The sequence below is a fragment of the Protomyctophum parallelum genome (assembly GCF_964188405.1).
Source record: "Protomyctophum parallelum genome assembly, chromosome: 15".
NCBI lineage: Eukaryota > Metazoa > Chordata > Actinopteri > Myctophiformes > Myctophidae > Protomyctophum > Protomyctophum parallelum.
The window spans coordinates 28,383,758-28,408,355 of NC_139710.1; the positions used below are offsets into that span (position 1 = coordinate 28,383,758).

The following is a 24,598-nucleotide window of genomic DNA, read 5'->3' on the forward strand; positions in this document are numbered from 1 at the left end:
TTGAATGACAAAGGCAGGCCTTGTAGACAGAGTGACTGCAGATAATTAAGACAGACAGAATAGGCCCTACAACAGTTTACTTTTGTAAACTGTACATTTGCACAAGAACATGGGTTATTGCCTAGAATTATTGATTCCTAGATACGACACACCACTGAAATTATAGTTAGGAACACAGTTTTTTCAGGATTTTGTAGAATTTGGTCTCAGGTCTTGGTTTAAGTTAAAGTACAGTGTTGTAACATACAGTGATAACTGTGTTTTAACATACACTGATATAAGTTAAAGGTGAAGCAACATGAAAGTATTTCTTAAAGCATGAACAACACCATGCTATAGGGTAACATTAAGTGATGTTGTATTCGCTTTAGTATTCTCTTCTTTAGTAACGGAAAATTAATTATCAGGTCAGGATACCACTTTCATGCAATAAGGAGCGCAGAGAACTCACACAGGGTAAACAAGAGACATTGGAAGTGATGACACAAATAGAAAGACAAAACTGGAACTTGAACAACACTATCAAATTGGACGCTTATAAATGGGTACTCTCTCCTGATTAGCATTTTTTTATAAAGAGCTGGAGAGACAGGGTGTCGATATGATTACTCTAACAGTGGTTAAACCTTTTAAACAAAAAAACTATTATTTAAAACAGAAATATATTACTTTTAACCTTTTAAGTTTAAAGCATGGACCTCCCTCCGCTACAGTATAGCGGATGGAGAGGTTCCATTATGGGGCTAGGACGGAGTTTGTCAATAAAAGCGGTGTTTTAAGATGCAGTGATAGAAGTTAGAGCAGTGTCTGTCAGTGTGTCTTGTACTCTTGTTTACGAGCAAATCGGTGAATGCGTCCATTGCCTTGCAAGTTGCAACACGTACAGAACATAAACATGTTACATGACATCCTCCTCATGTTTAATTATTCGTCTAAAGGGGACCCGAAAGAGCAGGAATGTGGATCATATTCTTACCTTATTAATGTGCTGTGTTATGGTAATGTTTTCAGAGCAGACAGACACTCCCTTCACGTTGCACGCTTTTTCTCCCGTGCCTGGAGCGAGACACAAAAGGACTGCTACACGCCTGCACGGAAGTTTCACAGGGTACTGATTTTTGCCCTGACTTTAATATGTAAGCGCGAATGCCTCAAGTTGGAATCGTTTTTATGATCATATCATTTAATAATTAAACACATTAGTTGTTGTTTGATTAGTTAAATGAAATAAATTAAAATGTAATGCACGACGATAAATAATTTTTAAAATGGGCTCCATAAATAGCCGATTACTGTCCACAAAGCCATACTACGGCTGTCGAGGCTCGGTCTCGGTCGGGAAAATGGTCAATGTTGCATTTATATAGCGCTTTACATAGATTGTGCATCAATTCACCCATTCACACACATATACACAGATGGCGGCGGAAACCATGCAAGGCACCAACCAGCACATCAGGAGCAATTAGGGGTTCAGTGTCTTGCTCAAGGCCGGTTATACCATCCATCCACTCTACCACTGAGCCACCGCTGCCCCAACGAAACCCAGTCTGGGTGTAGCACTGTAACATGTATTAGGCAAAAGTAGGTACCCGATGTACGGCAGTTGTAATTTGGCCCGAGGTAGTGCACCTATATAATTATTAGACTGTAACAACAATAACATATAATAATTACAACAATAATAATAAATACGTATAAATAGCCTAGGAATATTATATTATATATTGTGGTGTACAAGGCTATTAGGCATACGGTATACCGCATACGTTAGTAACGTTACATTATTAGGCATATTAACCAGTAATCCGCCTGGGTGACGGCAGACTGCTGGGCGAGCGCTGGCGATTTTGAATGGGGGTCAGATCAACATGGAATGAATTCTATACTGACCATATATGGAGTGTTTCTTGAATGTACAGGCCAGGGTTTAATGAGGTCAGATCAACATACGGAATGTTAATACAGGTCAGCTCCATATATGGAGATCTAAGGGTGGCAGCAGGGGCAGTGTCTTGAGTGTACAGGGTTTGATGAGGGCCCAGGTATATTGAAAATATATGACATAAAAAAACATTGAGTTTGAACACGGCATGAATTTTCATAACCAATAGACAAAATTTTGATTAAAAAAAAAACTTTATAGCTACTTTAAAGTTAGCTATGGCTAGCTATAGGGTAGCTAGCCTACAACTAACCCAATTTGTTAAACACCATATAATACTAATTATTAATACTAATACTACAGACTGTGTTTCTCAAAGTATGGAAGTATATGAGTGTCCATCTTGACACTCCTTCAATCAATTTGACACACACAATAAGGGCCGATTCATACTCCTATTTTACTGCTGTTTCGGCGCTGTAGTGCCGAAATGATTTCGGCTCGTCAGAAATTTTCAGTAGCACCGAAAGTGGAGGATATTAAGTCAATATATCATAAGAATCGTTCACTTGATGGTACAAGCACCAAATTTGGTACACAAGTGCTTCAGAACCTACTCTCTCAGAAAAGTACGTTGTCCACTTAAAAAAACTAAATGGCCACCATTTTTCAAGATGGCCGCCAAATGAAAAAGGCCTTTTGTGGCGGTTCTGGATAACCGTGGGTCCGACCAACTCGAGACCGGGCACTGCACTCCCTGTGGGTGTGTGGGACGTGTGTGTCGAATTTGAAGTCGGTGGGGCAAACGGTTCTCGACTTACGTGGATTACAGATGTACAGACACACAGACTCGAATATATGTCAATGGGCAATGCCCATTGTTTTTTTTTTAAGTGGTGCAACCACTTCTACATCCAGCAATGTCTGTGTACCTGTGTACCTGTTTGTGTAGGTACCTGTGTGAGCACGAGTGGTGTGCGCATGCGTGAAATTGGAACGAGAGAAGTATGTGACATGGCTGCCACCTGCTGGACGCAAACGATACAGAGAAGAAATTGGAACGATACAGAGAACCAATAGACGGGAGTTGCACCACTTGGTTCACACTGGTGTGATTTTAGATGATGGGTAAGAAGAGAGAGATGTGATGTCAGGTGGTGTGGGCTAAGAAGTGGTCAGGGCTAAGATAAAGTATATGAGCTGTACAGTAAGTGCAAAGAGAGTACGGTTGGAAACGGTGGCACTGATGAAAAGGAGGCACAGCTGGATGTGGCAGAATTAAGGATGCTATGGTTCTCATTAGGAGTGAAAAGGAAGGACATTATCAGAAATGACTAAATTAGAGGATCAGCCCAGGTTAGAAGGTTTGGGGATAAAGCAAGAGAGGTGAGGTTGAGATGGTTTAGACATGTGAAAAGGAGGGATGAGGGTACATTGGGAGAAGGATGCTGAAGATGTAGCTGCCAGGTAAGAGGATGGCCAAAGACGAGGTTTAAGGATGCTGTGAGAGATGACATGAAGGTGGCAGGTCACAGAGGAAGATGCAGAAAACAAAACCAAATGGGGTCCATGTGTGGTCCAGCCCTATGGAATGTAAAATTCAAGCATGTGCTAATGAAAAGTATTTAAATATATAGTTTTGATGCTCATCCTAGATCCTACTACAAGTAAGACGCGGGAAGCGAACGCAGCTCGTGTGTGTGTGGTTGTGTGCGTGTGTGTGTGTGTGTGTGCTACAGCTGCGCCCTGTGTGTGTGTGTGCTACAGCTGCGCCCTCTGGTGGCGGGCGGGTGGTGTAACAGCGGGACAGACAGACACACAGACACACACACAGACATTCAGCCCTTGCTGTCATAGTAAGTGGCTCACTGCGTTCGCAATCACTGCGTTCGCAACTATAGGGGGTGCAAAGCAATATGTCCGTTTATCCATCCGACTTCTCCTACCAAATCACTCCGTTAGCACACATCTCTCTATGCACAAAAAATGATACATGCCACAGAAATCCATCTGCACTACATTGCATCCATGTCATATTTACTGTACAAAAATATTGCTTTTGTATGACACTGTTATTGCACAACATTTCACTGTGACGAAAATTACATTACAATTTCCACATTAACCGACCCCTCCCCTTTTCCCTGCGCGTGCACACACACACACACACACACGGTACTGTACAGTACTCTACAGTATGTTACAGTACAGTACAGTATGGTAAAGTACAGTACGGTACAGTAACGTGCGGTACAGCATGGTACAGTATACCACCATAAAGTATGGTACAATACAGTATGATGCCGTACAGTACAGTACGGTACAGTATGGTACAGTATACCATACATTAAGGTACAGTACGGTACAGTATGGTACCATGCAGTACGATACAGTACAGTACGATACCATACTGTAAGGTACAGTACGGTACAGTATGGTACCATGCAGTACAGTACAGTATGATACCATACAGTAAGGTACAGTACGGTACAGTATGGTACCATGCAGTACAGTACAGTATGATACCATACAGTAAGGAACAGTACGGTACAGTATGGTACCATGCAGTACAGTACAGTACAGTATGGTACAGTATGATACCATACAGTACGGTACAGTATGGTACCATGCAGTATGGTACAGTACAGTACGGTACAATACAGTACAGTATACCATACAGTAAGGTACAGTACGGTATAGTATGGTACCATGCAATACAGTACAGTATGGTACAGTATGATACCATACAGTAAGGTACAGTACGGTACAGTATGGTACCATGCAGTACAGTACAGTACGGTATGGTGCCCTACAGTGCCGTACAGTATTATACAGTATGGGTATGGTACAGTACATCACAAAGGTATAGCCAAATATATGCTATATGCTGAAATGCAAAACCAGTCTAATTTTGGTGGCCATCTTGAAATATCACCGCCATATTGGATTTTTGGATGGCTCGGTTTAAAAAGTTAAAGAGTTGACGGCAAGAGTTTTCACGGCAAATGTCACGCTTGTATCACCAAGCGAACAACCGTTCCAATGATCTGCTAATTGCACAAATTCTGTGTGTGTCTGTACGTCTGTAATGCACGTAACTCGAGAACCGTTCGCCCCACCGACTTCAAATTCGACATACACGTTCAACACACCCACAGGGAGTGCAGTGCCCGGTCTCGAGTCGGTTGTCCAGAACCGCCACAAAAGGCCTTTTTCATTTGGCGGCCATCTTGAAAAATTGTGTCCATTTTGTTTTTTCAAGTGGACAACGTACTTTTCTGAGAGTAGGTTCTGAAGCACTTGTGTGCCAAATTAGGTGCTTGTACCATCAAGTGAACGATCGTTTCAGTAATATCCTCCACTAGAAGAGCCGACTTTAGGACGGTAGCCCCCCCCCCCCCGAACCTCAAATGACGTCACATTGTAGGCTCTACAGCACCGAACCGACTTTTATTCGGCTCTAAAGTAGGAGTAGGAATCGGCCCTAACAACTGAATCAAGCATACCCACTCATATACACACTGTGAAAAAGGCCTACCAGCCATTTAGACTGGTAGTGAAATCAAATAAAATGCATCATTTGTGTTCTGTCACCCAAGCTGAACTCAACATGGCGTCTCTACACGTTACTCATGTAGGCATTGTTGAAACTCCGCACAAGTGGCAGTGTGCAAATATACTTTATTGTTGATATTGTCTACTGGTTTTTGCCTAACTTAATCTAGGTGTGCGGAAGTGTTGCCACACACAATTGCACTGTAGGTGAAAATATGTCTAAAGATTTTCAAAAATAGTGGGAAAATTGGGCCGTTTGTCCCACTGAGAAACAATGACGACAAATGTTACCTGCAACAAAAGACACTTCACTTTTTCAGATTACTTTACTTTTGATATCAACGACCAAAATACGTCTTTTCCATAATTAACAAACAGACAGTAGATGTACCCTTTATGCTAGTAAATACATTAATGTATAATGTATTAAATTCCAGTTAAAATTATTATTATTCACACTTTTAGAGCATATCTGTGGTCCTAATGGGGACATCGGATAGATAAAGTCCCTAAATATGACTCCTGTCAAACAAAAACGTGATGCATTACATCAGCAGGTACTAATTTCAAACAATAATATCATGTAGGCCTATAACAACCAATTAGGTTTAGCTCATTAGACAGTGTAAAAAAAAAACATCGGTACAGTACATTATGACTGGAAGACGCATGTTCAAGTTGAACAAAATAAAGCAAAGCAGAAAAGACGTCAGACAAAGTACGCTGCCAGGGCGGCCATCTTGTCCTTGGGCTTTTTGGGGTCTCCCCGGCGCCCTCGGCCCCTGCCGCCACGGCCCCCGCCCCCCCGCCTGGCCCCTCCTCCCCCACGGTGCATGGGGTGCCTCATGGTGGCGTGCTTGAGCTCCACCAGGTCCTGGAAGACGGGGTCGCAGAACACGCAGCCCGTGTGCTGCGTCTCGCTGCCCGGCAGCGGGTTGCGGTTCTTGTTGAAGTCCACCGCCACCAGGGAGGCATCGCAGGAGTCACAGCTCTCCTGTGCCACCTAGGGGCAGAAGGGAGGGAATTGCGTGAGAGTCTTAAGTCACAAATGCTATACGGTCACACCCAAAATAGGGATTTTCTTCGGTTAAAATATACGCGTTAAATAGCTCTACATTCTGTCATTGCTATAGAGTATTTGTTCGGGAGTCTCCGACTCATTCCAGCTCTTTATTAAACAGACAATGTTCAGGTCAGTAAACTCAGTATACACATTTTATCCAATCAGGATAGAGAACTCAGTCATGTCACATTAAATAAGTGAAATTGGAAGTGATGAGCAGACAATATTGGAACTGAGACACTATACAAATTAAGCTGATAAATTGGTACTCTCTCCTGATTGGCTGAAATGTTGTTACCTACCTGGAAAAGCTTGGTTTTAACCAAGAAAATGTCAATTTTTTTTCAATATAACTGATTGAATTGATTAATTTAATTAAAGACAGCCTGGTGCTCACCTGTACCCTGTGTGCGTGTTGAAAGAAGTGCACCACCACGTTGCATTTGTTACAGGCCATCTTCCACTTGGGACCCGAGGTTGTGTCCAGCACCAGGACGCCACCTTCACACTCCACACACTGACCAATCCCCAGAGAGCTGAGGGAGTGCTGGCAGGACGGGTGGGTGCACTCGTTGCATCCCATACCTGGGAGGGAACACAAAAGAAAAGGGAGTGAGAGGGAAATGCCTGTTATATATATAAAACACACAGACACACACACACTTTGAAATACTACAATAACAAAAAACACATATTACCCACAAAAAACCCCCAGGAAAGTGTTGTTAAAATAAGACCGGGAACGCATCTGTGTCACCTTAGCTTTTGACCACTTTAACCATTCACCCATTCTTGAGTTAAGGAACAAAACTTTTTTCAAACTAGATTTTACGATACATTCAAATCAAATAGATGTATTTGTAGACACAGGTCTCAACTACCAATCTTGAGAAGGAACAGGTTTTTCGCATAACATTTCTTTCTAAAATGGGACATTTATGCACTTAATACCTGATTCATGTCAACTCCGACACACTAAAATCCCTTTTAATTGAATTTGATAATTTCAACAATAATATAAAGTCCTCGGTTATCTTATAATGGCTTTCAGTAATCAAGTTAAGTAATACAATTCTTTTAATATTGTTTTATTCCAATATCACACAATTATGAAATATCCAATTTCTGAAATCCGTCATTTCAACCTTTATTTTCAATATTATAACATGAAAACCATGTAAAAAAAAAAAAAATCATCATTACGTATCATTTCAGTTGGTGTTTCAATACATAAGCACAAAAGATTTAACATCGAATTTTCTATTTCTTTGGAAATTAACAAAAACATCACGGGACGAACATCTGACGGAGTTGACGAACATCTGACGGAGTTGACAAGTTTAACTGATTTAGGTTCTAGACCACCTAGGATCTTGATTCTGGTGACTAATCCCACATTTTCAAGGATGAGGAATACAGTAGTACTATTTATATTGGCCCTGTGACCATTGTGAAAAGGCCCATGGAGCCTCCCAGCCACTCCTGCAATCAAGGCTGAGTGGCTGGCAGCTTGCTCACTGCACACAGGTGTGGGAGGCTACAAATAGGACTCAATGCACTCACTCATTCATGCATGCTTCACCATACTGGCTGGTATACCAAACCTCCAGCACCATCTCTCTTCACTCTCCAACTGTGTGCGTCCACTAACCAAACGTGAGTTCAAAAGCCTCTGGAAACCCAACTGTTTATTCATTTATTCATTGCCATAACTATTAACCACCCATCATGGACTCACTTCATTGCACCTGTTATTGTTTATACTATATGACTAGCAGTACTTGAGTTGTTTATTTTCTTAATGGGTCATTGAATCGAACTGTTGACTAATAGACATAGTGTTTGGCCTGCATAACGGCATCACCCATATGTGTATTCACCCATGTGTGTGTTTATGTATATATCTATATATGCATATGTATATGTATGTATATATGTAGGTATGTGTGTATACAGGGTTGGGAAGTAACGGATTACATGTAATCCGTTACTGTAATCAGAGTAAAAAAAAAACGTAACTGTAACGTCTTAGAGTACATTTTAAAATGTGTAATCTGGATTACAGTAACGGGGGTGTTGTAACGGGGGTTACATGAGGATTACATTCTCCCCTTCCCCTCATTACTTTTACAAACAAGTTATAAATTATTATAACACCAAACGGAATGGATTGGAGTTGAGCGCAGCGCGCACCTCTCTGACTCTGTGTAAAATCCTCACAGTGGAGGCTGCTGCTGCGTCAGGGCGGTGTTGCCAATTTGCGAGAGAAATAAGCAACCAGGTCTATGAAAACAAGCCCAAAAGAAGCGACTATAAAGGCCACACGAGCACTTCAAAGCTATATATATCGTCCATTAAACAATGTGCATATTTATATATGTTGGCTATTTGAAAATAGACGATCTACAAGCTCACAACCGTTCTACCATTATTTACAAGCAACTTCAGAAAAATAAGCCCAATGTGGCTTATAATAATCAGACCAGGCAACACTGCAGAGATACTAGATAGGAGAGCATATATGATATATTGGATTGGGGATAAATAATGGGTAGCGCAGTCTTCTCTATAGGTCAAATACAATTAGGCTTTTTATTTAAAGAGTAGCCTACGGGGTATAAATATAATTGTATAGGGTTGAGTTCTTTGTAGACTATATAAATGAGTCTTTACTGTCTAGTCAATGTTTTAAACTCATGCCATGTCTATCTAAATGAGTGTCAGCCAGGAATGTCAAAAATAGTTTTTATTTGCCACTTTGACCACACATGGATGGAGTTGTTGGTTGTCAAAGTTGTTGGTTGTTGTCAATCAAACAATCAAAATGGTTCTGTAGGTCAAGATGCATTTTTCTTATGATCCGTTATAAGTTGACACAATGACTCTACAGTAATGTAACTGTTCAGAGAGGACAAATTCTTAACAATGAAATGACCTTAACCATATTTCAGTTGTCCTTATCTTAATTTCATAGGCTCAACATTCTTGTCTATCAATGGTAAAACTTGTATTATCTAATTAAATTGAGTTTTACTTAAAAGTAATCCAAAAGTAACTGAAAGTAACTTGTAGTTACTTTTTAAATGGAGTAATCGGGATTACGTTACTGACTACATTTTTCAGCAAGTAACTTGTAACTGTAGGGGATTCCTTTTTAAAAGTAACCCTCCCAACCCTGTGTGTATATATATGTATGCATACATACTGTGTATTCGACCTATTATATTCATATATAGATATATGTGTGTATTGTGTAGGTGTTTGATATTGTATATATAGGCTGCCCATGACATGAATATTATTTAGTATTGACGTTATTGGATGTAACTGCTATTTATGATTTGGATACGTTACTGATGCCTTGTATATTGTTTGTCCCTTTGTACAGCACACACCAATTAAAACCTTAAAACGAATCCTCTGCCTCTGCCTCCTCTTGGTCAGCCTGGCCGGTGGCCTTGCCTGCTCACCATTCTGTCCATTCCACATACACGAACTATTTCCGAGTGCCAGCACTCTTTCAACCATGGTAGACATTTTTCAAAATGGCCACCAACTTTCTGTTATTTCCGAATAACTCAAGTTCTACACCACCTAGGATCTTGATTCTGGTGACTAATCCTACATTTTCAAGGAGGAGGAATACAGTTGTACTATTTAGATTTATCCTGTGACAATGGCAGCCATTTTCAAAAATGGTGGACCTGCTATTATTTTACCAATTTAGTCAGGGAATAATAGCAGAATAATGTCAAATATGTGAATACATTTCTTACCAAGAATATTTTCACCAATGTGTTTGTAAAGGTGTCTACTAACATATCCCACATTGGTTTCTATTGAACCACCCTAGGGGCATTTTTGACAGCTGCTGAAAGTTGGGTACCATACCAAGTGGCTATGGCCAAACTAGGGAGTCTATGGCCAAACTAGGGGTCAAACCCCTTGGGCTAAATTCGGCCATATATCCACTTGCCCAAATGTGCTGACCTCATTTTGTGATGACGGCTATGGCTGTTTTCAGCCCAAGGAGTGTTCTTCGTGCATAGCTAATGCTTGGAATGCATTCAGAATCATGAAAACTCCCTAGTTTGACATGTCACATGCTACTTAAAGCATAATGAACATTTTGCCTTATATAGGTTGTTGATGGTACCCCAACTTTCAGCAGCTGTCAAAAGTTCCCCTAGGGTGGTTGAATATAAAGCAATGTGGGATATGTTAGTAGACACCCTTCCAAACACATTGGTGAAGAAATTTCTTGATAAGGAATTTATTACCAGATTGTATTAATATCCCCTGACTAACTCATCTTCTAGACCACCTAGACCCGACATCACCAACAGAGACCCGATTGACACCTAAACAACAAGTTTGGACAGCCCCACCAATTAGTGTTACGGAAAATAGCAAGTGTCTACCCTAGGCCCAGAGGGAGACACAGAACTTAGATGCGGCTCACATGTTGCACGACTCCTCAACAAGCTGCCACCAGAGATGAGAGCTGAATTCTGCCGCACAATGCTCTGCGGCCCAGGAGCAACCAACACCATGTTGGAGTTCTCTGGGTGGTTGAAGCACGAGTCCTAGCCATATAGCCTGTGCAAAGGCAAACACCTTGAAGACCTGCTTGAGGTGAACAGTGAGCAGTGAACAGTGAGCGAAAGACTGAAGACAGAAGATCTGCCTTCAGGACTATCAGGCAGGATGTGCAGACACTGAAGGCATCAGTGTCGTTCTGTGTCCCCAGCATGTCAACCAAAGCAATGTTAACAAATCAAAGGAGCCTTCACCTCAAGTCACCTGGGGCTGGGTGAGCAATCGTATCCTGTATCTAGCCTCACAACTAAATACAGACACTTGGCCAGACTGCCGTTTGAAAGGGTCAACCCCTTCATCCTGATTGGGGAAGACCACCCCACCTAATCACACCAACCAAACAAGTGAGGTTGGGGCCTCTAGGTGGGCCAGCAGCCATCTGCACAAGACTGGGCTGGACCCTGCAGGAAAGCAATCTCCAGCTAAGACAATGTAAGTTGACTATAACAGAGCCCCAGAACACAGAGCTCATGAGAAGGATGGAGAAATACTGGCAGGAGGCCACCAAGATACAACGCCACACTGCAGTGGCCAGTGAAGTCAAACTGTGCGTCTGTACCTGAAAGGGACAAGTCAAAGGCCAGAAAGCCCACCTCCTTTTAATGTCCTATCAGTAGCAACTCAACCTGCACCTGAAATAAGCCCTGACCCCTCCCAGAGAAAGTTCATCCTTGAAAATGTAATGATTAGTCACCAGAATCAAGATCCTAGGTGGTCTAAAACTTGAGTTATTGTAAAATAACAGCAGGTGGCGGCCATTTTTAAAAATAGCTGCCATGGTCACAGGGAAAATCTAAATTGTACCACTGTATCCCTCATCCTTGAAAATGTAGTCTTAGTCACCAGAATCAAGATCATAGGTGGTGTAGAACTTGAGTTATTGTAAAATAACATCATGTGGCGGCAATTTTGGAAAATGGCTGCCATGGTCACCACGAGACAAATCTGTGATGGCCCTAAAGCCAAATTTTTTCCTTAAGGCTTGCTCTAACTGTGTGCCAAATTAGAATACGTCCCATTATTCAAAAACTATCATTTTATTGTTTTAGGAACACTTTTGTCAACTCCGTCAGATACATGTCAACTCCGTCAGACACAAAACCTAACGGAGTTGACGTCTGACGGAGTTGACAAAATGTCATTTGTTTCCCTCTGTAGTACAATGTAGCCATTTTGTTTTTGCTTCATTTGTTAGCTAAACCTAACCCTAAACTAAAATAATAAACATTATTTTGGAATTCTTAACAAATATCATAATAATGTCCTGACGGAGTTGACATGTAAAGCTGTGATCTCATTGATATCAACATTGTTCGTTTAAAATATCAAACAATTGAATGCTTGTCAGACCAGGTGCTCCACTGTTGCAACAAATATAAACGGGACTTGGAAAATGAGTCTTCAGGCTAAATCTGTCGACAATATTTTCTGATTAATTTAAGACTTTTAAAAAACCTGACGGAGTTGACGGGAGACGTGGGACACACATTTGATATGAGATATCTAATGGACTGTACCCGTTTTTGGGTACCGTGCCTGCTTTTAACTAATTCAGATGGCATATGAAAACAATTATAATGAAATTAATGGCATAATAATACACAACTGTATTACATTTAACTTTCCAAGTGCTTTTATTTTTATGAATGAATTTATTTTTAACATAAATAAGGCTCTTATGTGTGGGACATGTTTTTTCCACTTTTGTCCCTCATCTCAAGAATGAGTGCATTATTTTAAACTTCAGCTAATCAAACATACCCCATGACGGTGGTGTGGAGGCTTTAGGCTATTATCTCAATAACCGTGACGCTACTGTTAATCCGCCTAATAACTTCATCATTGAACTTACAAAATGGGTAATGAAAAATAATTACTTCAAGTTCAATGGCGATTTTTATTTACAGGTGTCTGGTACTAGCATGGGTTCCATTTGTGCACCCAACTATGCAAATTTATATGTTGGGTTCTTTGAAGAAAAGTATGTTTTTAATCCAGAACGAAATGCACATTTGCACAACATTTAAAAATGGTATAGATGACATTTTTTGTCTATATCAAGGAACCAGTGATGAACTTAACGAGTTTCACCTACTTTTTGAACAGCTTTAATAACAACCTACAATTCACTTGTGAATACAGCTCGCAAAAGGTTTCATTTCTTGACATGTGGGTCGTCAAAGAGTCAAAGACAACACAACACTTATTACCACCCTGTATAGGAAAGAAACTGACAAGAACACCCTGTTAATGGCTAACAGTTTCCATCCTACACCTCTAAAAAGAGGGCTTCCTAAAAGCCAATTTTACCGACTCAGAAGAGTGTGTTCCTCAACTGAAGATTTTATAAATAAAGCGGATGATATGACAGCCAGGTTCCTACAACGAGGCTACCCGGCTGAGTGGATCCAAAAAGCCTATGACACGGCATTGAAACAATCTCGGGCATACCTCCTCAAAAAGAGCGAGAGAAAAGAAAAAAAAGGTTTCGGTCACTTGCATTACCACATTCTCTCCCCACTCGGGCGTCATAAAGCCGGTTTTTAATAAACACTGGCATGTCCTGACGTCCAACCCTGCTCTAGCGCCTATTTTTAAACACAAACCCCTGTTTGTAAACAAGCGAGGGCGCAATATAAAAGATATGCTTGTTCATGCAGACCAAAGGCATGCGCCTCTACCGGCCAGCCAGACACTGCTAGCCCCGCTACCCAACGGCAATTACCGTTGCGGCAGTTGCGCTCAATGCAACAATACATACAAAACTTATCATTTTGGCCACCCGCATTCAAGCAAAGTGTTTCCCATTAACCGTGTCATTACTTGCGCTTCCATTTACATGCTGCGCTGTCCTTGTGGTTTAGCCTATGTGGGCAAAACCACTAGGAAACTAAAGCTAAGGATAAGCGAGCACAAAAGCTCTATACGAAGAAATGACAGAGACTATCCAGTGGCGGTACATTTCAATGATCACAAGCATGACATTTCTTCTTTACGTTTCTGCGGCATTGAACAAGTTGATCCGCCACATAGAGGTGGCGATCATGATTTGCTGTTAAAAAGACGTGAAGCATTTTGGATCTTCACACTACAAACATTGGCACCTAGAGGCCTTAATGATGAACTTTTATTAAATGTCATGCTGTGATCTTTGTTTTTATCCTTCAGTTTGCTCCATATAGTTTTTAACTTATTGTATTGTTGGTGATGATTAATATGGATTATTATGATTTTTTCTTATTACTTTGCACGGGTGTATTGAGTTTTTATATGACTTTTTTGTTCTAATTTAACCACATGAGTACCTGTCACCTTAAGTTGAGTGATGTCATGTCTTTCCGTTTGTTCTGATAGGCTTACCTTTAGGCCAGACAGCCTACAAAAAGGATGCTTTCCCATTTGTGTTCATAAAGATAGCCTGATGAAGGCCGCATAGGCCGAAACGTTGCTATTTCCCTAAAAATAAACGTTGGTCACTGCATTTGAAGACGGTGTGCGGTTGTTTTCCTTGTTCATTTTTGGGGCACCGTACCCTCTCCTACGCACCTGTCGCCTGTAGGTGTGCAAAAGCTTTGCTTTTCAAACTTCAGCTAATAAAATAGCAGATATACAAGGTCCTAGCGGGGCACCGAGTGCTGCACTACGAGCTTGTAGATCTGCTATTTTTGATAAATCATGAAAAAGTGGCGCAACTCTTTGAATATATATTCTTTATTTCACACGAACATTCTCATATCTTTACTTCTAGGGGGGTCCATGGTGGAACAACATATTTTCAGATGGGTGTCGGCTGAATATATGATCATTTTGGGGCTCCTTGACATGAAATAGTTTGAGCACCACTGGCATAGAAAAAAAAAAAGAAATCCGAAAACAGTCAGGATTTAGAAGATTTTAGAATCTGGTCTCAGGTCCCAATGGGTTAGGTAAAAAAACTTACCTTTCTTCATGTCCTGGAAGGGTGTGTTGCTGAAGCAGTAAGGACAGAGGGGGTAGCTCTTTCCGCGGGCACCAGACGTCCACAGCACCAGCTCAAAGTCGTCCAGCGGACAGCGCAGCTCCTTGTACAGCTTGATGATGCCCATCTGCGGCAGGCTGTACGTGTCGTCGCAGTTGGAGCAGTGCAGCCGGCTGGGCTTGGCCTGCAAGGTAGATCGTTGGCGGTTACAGTACGAAACACTTTTGATAGTGACTGTGTGGTTTGGGCACGGTTGCCATTTCCACCGGAGCTTTCCGATGCATGTCCCCATTGTTAGCATTTTCAAAGAGACCTGCGTTTTTTTTCTGTACGTGCGGAGAAGTGGAGGGGCAACAACGCAAGCGTATTTTTACGTGGGCGTGGCCCCGTGAAATTGTCGCGTGCACACGCCCCTGACTCACCAGACCTGGATTCTGTTTAGCTTTTCTTTGCGCTTGCGTTGTCGCGTCCCTCTTGAGCAGACCTAGAGCAGACCTGGAGCAGACACGTCGTTGATCCAGGCGACAAACGACTGCGTTAATCCATGCCCGTTTGAAAGGACCTTTAGATTTAGTTTGACTCCGTTCCACAGATAAATATTGTGAACATGGCAGATCTACTTCCTATGCTTTATTTATGGAATTAAATATGTTCTACTTGAACTGAAGAGTTCAAGTAGAACATAAGAAAGTTCCACCATTTTACGGCAGCCCATTTGGGACAAAACACTGGTCATTATGAAAGACAGATGTCTACAAAACAATACAAATTATGTAGTGTGACCCACTGCACACACTACCACCTCTACCACTTGTTATTGGATATAATAACATCAGACTAATCAATGTAAGAAAATGGCTAGTCTGGAATTCTCCTTTAAGTTCCCCGCCTTAGCTTTTTTAAACTGCGATGCCTAGAAAAATAAGAACTCTTGTCCATTGCAGACTGGACGCGTTTTTTGTTAAAACGCAGCTAAAAACGCAGTAGAGCGCAGGGACCATTACTGTTTTTTCAGACACGACATTGAGCACAGCATCGGTTGATAGGTTTGAATGTTGCAGCCGGCGACGATAAACGCTCTGGACATGTCATATGACGACAGCAGAGTCGCTTCACAATGCGAGCTTGTAGATCTGTCGTTTTTCGAATAACCAAAGTGTAAAATACTTTAATTATAGTATGTTGTTACTTCTTAAGTAACATTTTTGAATACAGGAATCTTCTACATTGTGGAATTATTACTTTTAATGAGTCCAAAATCGGAGTACTTCCGCTGGAGTTATAATAAGTGGTTAAAAGCCATGCTGAAGGCCACATGCATTAGATGAGCTGGAGGAAGCTGCATTCATGGAGCCATGGCCATACAGATGATGTGCGTCACTGTCTGGCTCGGTTCAAACCACTCTGTGTGCATCCGGGCTATTTTTAGGGCCAGGATAGAAATTCAAGGTTAGACATTTTAGTTCTAATGATGTGAAGTTCAGCATCAAATTGTTTGTACCAGCATCAACTAAGATGCTGAACGAGGCTCTGAAACGGTGAGGCTAGATTATCCACATCATGTGTGCAATTGTGTAATGTTGTATCTTCATATTTCAACTCTTTGCTTTTTCGTAAATTAACAGTGAAAATAGCCAATCTACAAGCTCACAATGGGTGTGAGCTTGTAGATTGTCCATTTTCGCCATAAACAAAAAGGAAAAAAACATTTTGAAAGTGAAAGTGGTTTGGTTTGGAAAGTGTTCTATTGAACCAATGAAAAGTAACAAGTTTCTTTGACTAAAATATATTGGAGGGGTGTGTGTGTGTGTGTGCGTGCCACTGACCTGGATGTACTTCATAAAGCGATGGCACTTTCCACAGCGGGACAGGGGTTTACCGGAGTCAGCAATAGGGGAGAAGGACACCTCCATAAGCTCATCCATGCCTGCCGAAGAAAACAGAACCGCACACGAGGACCACATTGGAAACATTAGAAATAGTCCACATTGGAAACATTAGAAATAGAGTCCACATTGGAAACATTAGAAATAGAGTCCACATTGGAAACATTAGAAATAGAGTCCACATTGGAAACATTAGAAATAGAGTCCACATTGGAAACATGGCATGGCTTTGTTTTGCCTGTTTAGGCCCGACGTCGAAATTAAAAAAACATTCACTCTGAAAGAATATATATTATATAAGATTTGTTTTCCACATTTTTACAATTTTTCAAAAATAGCAGACCTACAAGCTCGTAGCGCGCCACTCGGTGGTGCTTGTAGATCTGCTGTTTTTCAATAGCTTGAGTATAACATAATGCTTAGTTAAAACACCAAAAGGGGTTCCCGTCCAGAATGGGTTAATATAAGTATTCAATCAATCAAACAAAGATGCTGTGTTTAATCAAATGACACATAGCAGTACATGTACACCCTGCACTATGTGCATTCATTCTGCACATACCGTACGTACATTGTGGCATTTCAGATTAAAGTAGATCATCAAAATGAGATATTGTTAACCGCTAGCTTCATATTTACACGTCGATTTCAACACTGACATTTAGGTGAATGATAAGACGTTTCAGGATTTACAACCTGCAACTAAGCCATTTTTGACGGTATTTTATTCAATAATAATCGACAGGATAATCACTAAGACGGCTGCTGCGCTAGTGCCGTGGTCAGTGGACCCACTGCTGATGGAGTCGACGAAGTAGTGGAACTTCCTCTTGAAGATGTCCAGCGTGTGTTGGAGGACCTGCTGGAAGTTGGCCTTGCCCAGAGCGATGAGGGTCAGCTGCTTCTCCACTGCACTGCGGATGGTGGGCAGCACCAGCTCCGCATCTGGAATGTACATTCATTTGAAAGAATTTATTAAATGGGACGTTTTTTTAACCCACAAATGCCATTCTAAATCAGCATCTCAAACTTTGTTGTGCGAGGTTCCCCAAATGGAAACAGTATTTGGCCCACGGACCCCCGTCTGAAAATGTTTTGTGTCGGGACCCCCCCTGAAGAGAAGATTTAAAACCGTCCATCTGTTCAATAGTTGAGTCAATTGAAAATGGAACGGTGCTCGGGTCAAAAGTGGAACGATACAGGAAGAGAGATATGATGAACCACAGGTTGGTGTCTAGTAATAGCCGTGCACCAGCACAATGCCCAGGTGGGTGGGTAATAATGTAATTAGTACCCGTCTTGTAGTAGCCGTGCACCAGCACAATGCCCAGGTTGGTGGGTAATAATGTAATTAGTACCCGTCTTGTAGTAGCCGTGCACCAGCACAATGCCCAGGTTGGTGGGTAATAATGTAATTAGTACCCGTCTTGTAGTAGCCGTGCACCAGCACAATGCCCAGGTTGGTGGGTAATAATGTAATTAGTACCCGTCTTGTAGTAGCCGTGCACCAGCACAATGCCCAGGTTGGTGGGTAATAATGTAATTAGTACCCGTCTTGTAGTAGCCGTGCACCAGCACAATGCCCAGGTTGGTGGGTAATAATGTAATTAATGTAATAATTAGTACCCGTCTTGTAGTAGCCGTGCACCAGCACAATGCCCAGGTTGGTGGGTTTCAGCTTGCGTCCACTCTCCACCGTCACGTAGTTCCTCTGACAGACGTTGTTGATGTGGACAGGGATGCTGGCGTCCGTACCTGAACAAAATATTAAATACAAATAATAAAATCGCTCAAATGTACAAAGATAAATAAATAACAACAAAATCACCAGACATCAGAGGTCTTCTCGAAACTGAAAATACCTGACACAGTACCCGAGACCCAAACGTACAGGTCGGTGTTACACTACGCTCAACTGCGTTCGGGTCAGTTGAGATTCTCTTACATCCTAACAGTCAGAGTTTAGACCTGTGAAGAACACTTACACTAGTAGCAGCACCGCTGCTGTGAGCTTGTATATCTGCTTTTCTTTTAATGATAGAGTGCCGTGATTCCCCCCCCCCTCCCCTAAAACATGATCATCAGGTATACTAGGAGGAAGATTTTAGTCATTTTAGTACAGAAAGTGTTAAAATTATGTTTTTATGTGGCCACAACCACCAGTTCATAAATTATACCTGGATTTCACCTTAGCACCACCCACCTGAACGTAAGCCTCGCCCCATAGCTGTGTGTTGTATGATAATGGGGGAGGTGGGGGGGGGGGGGGGGGGTTGGGCTATGATGTCACAAAAATTGTGTATTTTCGATTGGGCCTTTTGACTCAAAAGGCAAATTCCAATACCCAAAATCCACACGCTCACTCACACTCCAGCATGGTGGTGTTACGGTGAGATTGGTGACCTGCTGAAATATGTGACAATCGTGTAGACAATCACATGTCAGCGTCCGAACAAAAATCATTAGCAGAGTTCAACATTGCGGTATTCAGGCCACGTATTAAAAGACCTCCATGTAAGTTGTGTGAAGTCCACAAGAGGGTCACAAATTCCGGCAGGTCACAAATTTCACCATAACACCGCCATGCTGAAGTGAGCGAGTGTGAGTGAGTGAGAGTGGCTGAGATTTTGGGTAGTGTAATTTGGCGTATAGGCTTTCAGGAAGAACCAAACATACACAGGGAAGACATATTTGAATATTCTAAGCACACCTGGTGGTCTATTAGAGTCTATTTAGCCTCGATACCCAGTCTTTCATTTCGTCTGCGCGAAAGATGAAAGCCTGGAAAAAGCCGTGGGCTGAACCAGTCTAAAAGTGGGAGTCAACCCTTCCGGGTGGGCGTCGCTCTAAATGATGTGACGTAGCGCTGCACTAGGGGGGAGAGGAGGGGCCGGGGGTGACGGACAGATCGATGAGATCCAATCAGGGTGCGCGCATTTCTGAGGCGCGACCCGCCCCTCTAGACCAGAAATGTCTCTGCTTAGGTCAGGCTAGAGTCTATTAGTCTATTAGAGTCTATTAACTCCATAGACAGTTAGACACGTAAAAAAATCACGGCATCCCATCTTTAACCACCGCGTTGCCCGGCAGACACATGCGTACCGATGCCGTGCTTCTCCATCAGCGTGATAAGCTCCGCCTCCGTCAGGTAGTCGGGGGGGCTGGTCTGCTTCTCCACCAGCTTGATCTCGTCCACGGTGTAGATGTCGCCGCGCTCACACACCGGCAGCGCCTCCTCCAGGGGGATGCCCTGCCACGGCATCACCGCCGTGAACCCTGGGAAAGAGAGTTTTATTAGCCTCCTTCAGGGCCAGGACTATCAAAAGAGGACGAGAAGCGAAGACCGTACGGGCGACGCCATGTTGCTCCATGGAAGGAAAGAAACATGCTCAGTTGAGACCAAGGACTGTCTAAAGAGGACGAGACGCGAAGACCGTACGGGCGACGCCATGTTGCTCCATGGAAGGAAAGAAACATGGGCATTGGGCTATATGCAGCCAACGCTTCCGCGTTCAGCTCAAGGACTGTATAAAGAGGACAGGAAGCGAAGACTGTACGGGTGCCACCATGTTGCTCCATGGAAGGAAAGAAACATGCGCAGTTGAGACCAGGAAGTTGGACATGCATATGGCACAAATGGCCCAGCAGATGGCGTGAGGTGACTAAAGACCTTGCTGAATGTAGGGACGCTTGTATCTCACTCTTCTGCCAGCCTATATGCTGAAGCCAGCTTGGCTCAGTGCTCACCATGAACGGACTGACTGAGACAGCCGTGTCATGATCAGTGCAACTATAATATCTATATAATTTTATGTAATACAGTGGTTTTCAAACCTTTTTGTATCAAGTCCCATTATTTATTGGGCATTTTATCCATATGGACCACCATTTTTTTATGAGATGTAGCCTCTCAGACCCAAAACTTTTTCATTTAATAAGATCTTGACCACAATCTCTCCATGTACGATCATCAATACAGCATGTGTATTGATGATGGTAGCCTACTTAAGGAGAGACAACAGGCAAAAGTTGATCAAAATAACAATTATTCTACATTCTCTTGTGTAGACTTATTATGCAGATCTTAACAATAATTGAACTCTTGAGAGTTTAAAATGAAACCAAATGGACGGGTTACGCTCTCAAGAGTTAAAGATCTATAAGAGTCCATTTGGTTACCAAGCTGGAGACTACCTAGCTGAAACCCCCTCAAGGGTGCTGGTGGTCCCCAGACCAGGTTGAAAACCACTGTATTACATAAAATTATATAGATATTATAGTTGCACTGATCATGACACGGCTGTCTCAGTCAGTCCGTTCATGGTGAGCACTGAGCCAAGCTGGCTTCAGCATATAGGCTGGCAGAAGAGTGAGATACAAGCGTCCCTACATTCAGCAAGGTCTTTAGTCACCTCACGCCATCTGCTGGGCCATTTGTGCCATATGCATGTCCAACTTCCTGGTCTCAACTGCGCATGTTTCTTTCCTTCCATGGAGCAACATGGTAGCACCCGTACAGTCTTCGCTTCCTGTCCTCTTTATACAGTCCTTGGTTCAGCTTCCTTGGTCTCAACTGCGCATGTTTCTTTCCTTCCATGGAGCAGGGTTGCCAAGTTTGCTTATTTCCCCCCGACTTTTGGCTTCCTTTTTTACAGAGATCCTTTTCTTTTCTTTATAGGCTAATTATTAGTATAATAAGTTACTAAAACATTATTTATCATAGACATACATAGTATTTATAATGATAAATGCATCAAATCTTTTTTTTTAGGATTATATGGTCATATTATTGGGTTTATTTTGGCTTGTTTTTGGAGGTGGGTTGGCTTATTTCTGTCACGAGTTGGCAACACTGCCATGGAGCAACATGGCGTCGCCCGTACGGTCTTCGTGTCTCGTCCTCTTTAGACAGTCCTTGGTTGAGACCAGGAAGTTGTACATGCCCAAATTTGGGCATGTACAACGCCCAAATTTCTCTATCCTTTTAATACTCTATGCCTATGGCCCTGCCACGGCATCACCGCCGTGAACCCTGGGAAAGAGTTTCATTAGGATCCCTCTTAGATGAGGTATAACATAAGCTGGCTATTCTTCCTGCGGTCCACACGTAACAGAACATTTGAAATGGATCTCTGCAGACAATCTGTAGTATTTAACTTTGTTCAATTAAAGACCTACTTTGTTGTACAAGAGCGTCCACTCTTGGTCAACGGCGACATGGCTACATTGTTTAGCATCGAGTTCAGTTGAGGCGACAGCTTACCTGGTGACAAGAGGGTTTTGCCGGTGCAAGAGAAGCCTTCGGTGCCGATACTGAAGTCGATGACCGTCTGCAGGAACTTGCAGTCCTGGCTGATGGTGGCGATGAAGTGACGCGTGATGTACTCGTACAGCTGCCAGCCGTCACTTCCTGTGGGGGCAGGGAGACCACAGCGGGAAGTTAAGTTACATGCGTTTCATTGTATTCAATGAAATAAATTGTTGTGTTCTGTCAATGTTTTATTGACGAAAATGACTATATTATATTTGTATAGGTACTGCATCGGTCGAAAGGATAAAACACAAAATAAGTTTGGAGTTTATTTCCATTTGAGTTTACATGTACGTAAAATAAAGAACAACATGAATGGAACCCGTTAAAACAACTCAACTAATGACGATTCTAACGATGGGGCGACTTGGGAAACGGAAGGTTCCCAGTGTTGATCCTCCAGAGTCAGTGTCAATATATTAGTAACATGGGTTTTTTCAGAAAAACAGGATTTAGAAGACACTTGCAGAATTGGCTTGGCCCCGGTTCTTCAAGTATTAGTTTACTAAGTCTCACCCAGCTCTCCCTCTGAAGCGGCTCTCATGGGAGTGATGGGAGGGTGATCCCCAGCATCGGACCCCTTCCTGGGCCGGTTCAGTCCATCAGAGAGCAGAGCCTTCACCTGGTGGAAGCATCACAACACACCTGATTTAAAAGTTAGGCATTTAGTAGACTCTCTCGTGCAGAGAGCTCAGAATAAGCATGGTAAACATGAACTCTAGTCAACAAACAAGGTGAACTATGTAGTGCCTCAAGATACCAGGCAGGTAAGCAATGAATTTCGTCTAAACGTTATTTGAAATATATCTAAATAACGTTCTGTACATGTGAAATTATATACAGTAGTAACAGGTACAAAAAAAAGAACCTGTATCAAAATATCATTCTTTACATTTTAAACTACATTATAAGATATCAGGTGAACAATATACATGGCATCTGTCAAAAACAACTTAATATCTAAATAAAATTCTGTACATTTGTCTAGAAATAACTACTATAACAAAAAAACATGAGAACAAGTGACCAAGATATATCTGCATACAAGAGAGTGAAGTGCTAAGCCTAAGGAGTCAGGTGGAGTCATCAGAGGTGAGTGCTAGGAGGATGAGGTGGAGTCTAAAGAGGTGAGTGCTAGGGGGGTGAGGTAGGGTCTAAAGAGGTGAGTGCTAGGGGGTGAGGTGGAGTCTGAAGAGGTGAGTGCTAGGGGGGTGAGGTGGAGTCTAGAGAGGTGAGTGCTAGGGGGGTGAGGTGGAGTCTGAAGAGGTGAGTGCTAGGGGGGTGAGGTGGAGTCTAAAGAGGTGAGTGCTAGGGGGTAAGGTGGAGTCTGAAGAGGAGTGCTAGGGGGTGAGGTGGAGTCTAAAGAGGTGAGTGCTAGGGGGGTGAGGTGGAGTCTGAAGAGGTGAGTGCTAGGGGGGTGAGGTGGAGTCTAAAGAGGTGAGTGCTAGGGGGGTGAGGTGGAGTCTAAAGAGGTGAGTGCTAGGGGTTGCGGTGGAGTCTGAAGAGGTGAGTGCTAGGGGGTGAGGTAGAGTCTGAAGAGGTGAGTGCTAGGGGTTGCGGTGGAGTCTAAAGAGGTGAGTGCTAGGGGGTGAGGTGGAGTCTAAAGAGGTGAGTGCTAGGGGGTGAGGTGGAGACTACAGGCTCCGTCCGTACCTCCTCTCCCCACAGGTGGTTGTTGGCCTGCTGTCGGAGGGTTCCCTTCAGGTCAAAGTTTTCGTGGTAGTGGTTGGTCTCCGTACGGGGGTAGCTGATGTAGCCCTGTGTGTACAGGCGCTCCGCTATCTGCATGGTGTGCTGCGGACCCATGCCTACCAGACACATCATGATGTTAAAACCTGAGAAAACATTCTACAAATGTCTTCTGAAAAACCCATGTCATTCGTTCTCAAACATTTTCATGTCAAGGACCCCCAAAAGTATATGTGCACAACCAGTGTTGGGGCAGAGTGTAGAGTAGCGACACGCTTTGATCTCGCCGCAGAGCGGGTGCCTAATGCCTATGGGCTATTGTTCCACACATTGCTCCTATGGCTGGAACTATCCCATTGAGATAGAATGAGCAGTTCCGCATTCCATTGTTACAATGGGTGTCAACGCTAGCGTCGCCACTCTCTTACTGTATTACTGTGTTGGGGAACGTTACTTTTAACAGTATTCCCTTACAGGATTACTTACCGCAATTATATTTCATTACGTTACAAGATTACCTTCTGAGAAAAGTAACTCGGTAGATAATTTTTGCGTTACCGACAATTAAACCCCACCTGCGTCGTTCGAGGAAGTTTGGTGTAAAAAAACCAAACAAAAAAAACATCAGTGTTGTGGAGCTGTGTTGGGCTTG

The 24,598-nt window shown here is 42.6% G+C and overlaps 2 protein-coding genes across 3 annotated transcripts in view; both read right to left on the bottom strand.

Annotated features, from left to right (window-relative positions):
- The window catches only part of ppm1f (protein phosphatase, Mg2+/Mn2+ dependent, 1F), a 35,116-nt gene extending 34,042 nt beyond the window's left edge, over window positions 1-1,074 (bottom strand). The window contains exon 1 of one of the 2 annotated variants that reach the window (XM_083783899.1): window positions 977-1,074. The gene's annotated coding sequence lies outside the window, so the exon portion shown is untranslated. The remainder of the gene's footprint in view (window positions 1-976) is intronic. The other variant, XM_083783900.1, reaches the window with a different exon arrangement.
- Window positions 1,075-5,608: 4,534 nt separating this feature from the next.
- The window catches only part of top3b (DNA topoisomerase III beta), a 38,864-nt gene continuing 19,874 nt past the window's right edge, over window positions 5,609-24,598 (bottom strand). Inside the window, exons 9-18 of the mRNA XM_083783769.1 lie at window positions 23,911-24,065; window positions 22,774-22,879; window positions 22,210-22,356; window positions 20,049-20,222; window positions 18,573-18,701; window positions 17,742-17,891; window positions 16,887-16,987; window positions 15,043-15,244; window positions 6,901-7,088; window positions 5,609-6,443 (exon numbers count right to left, since the gene is read on the bottom strand). Of these exons, the coding sequence (XP_083639895.1) occupies window positions 6,150-6,443; window positions 6,901-7,088; window positions 15,043-15,244; window positions 16,887-16,987; window positions 17,742-17,891; window positions 18,573-18,701; window positions 20,049-20,222; window positions 22,210-22,356; window positions 22,774-22,879; window positions 23,911-24,065 (1,646 nt within the window). The 3' untranslated portion in view covers window positions 5,609-6,149. The remainder of the gene's footprint in view (window positions 6,444-6,900; window positions 7,089-15,042; window positions 15,245-16,886; window positions 16,988-17,741; window positions 17,892-18,572; window positions 18,702-20,048; window positions 20,223-22,209; window positions 22,357-22,773; window positions 22,880-23,910; window positions 24,066-24,598) is intronic.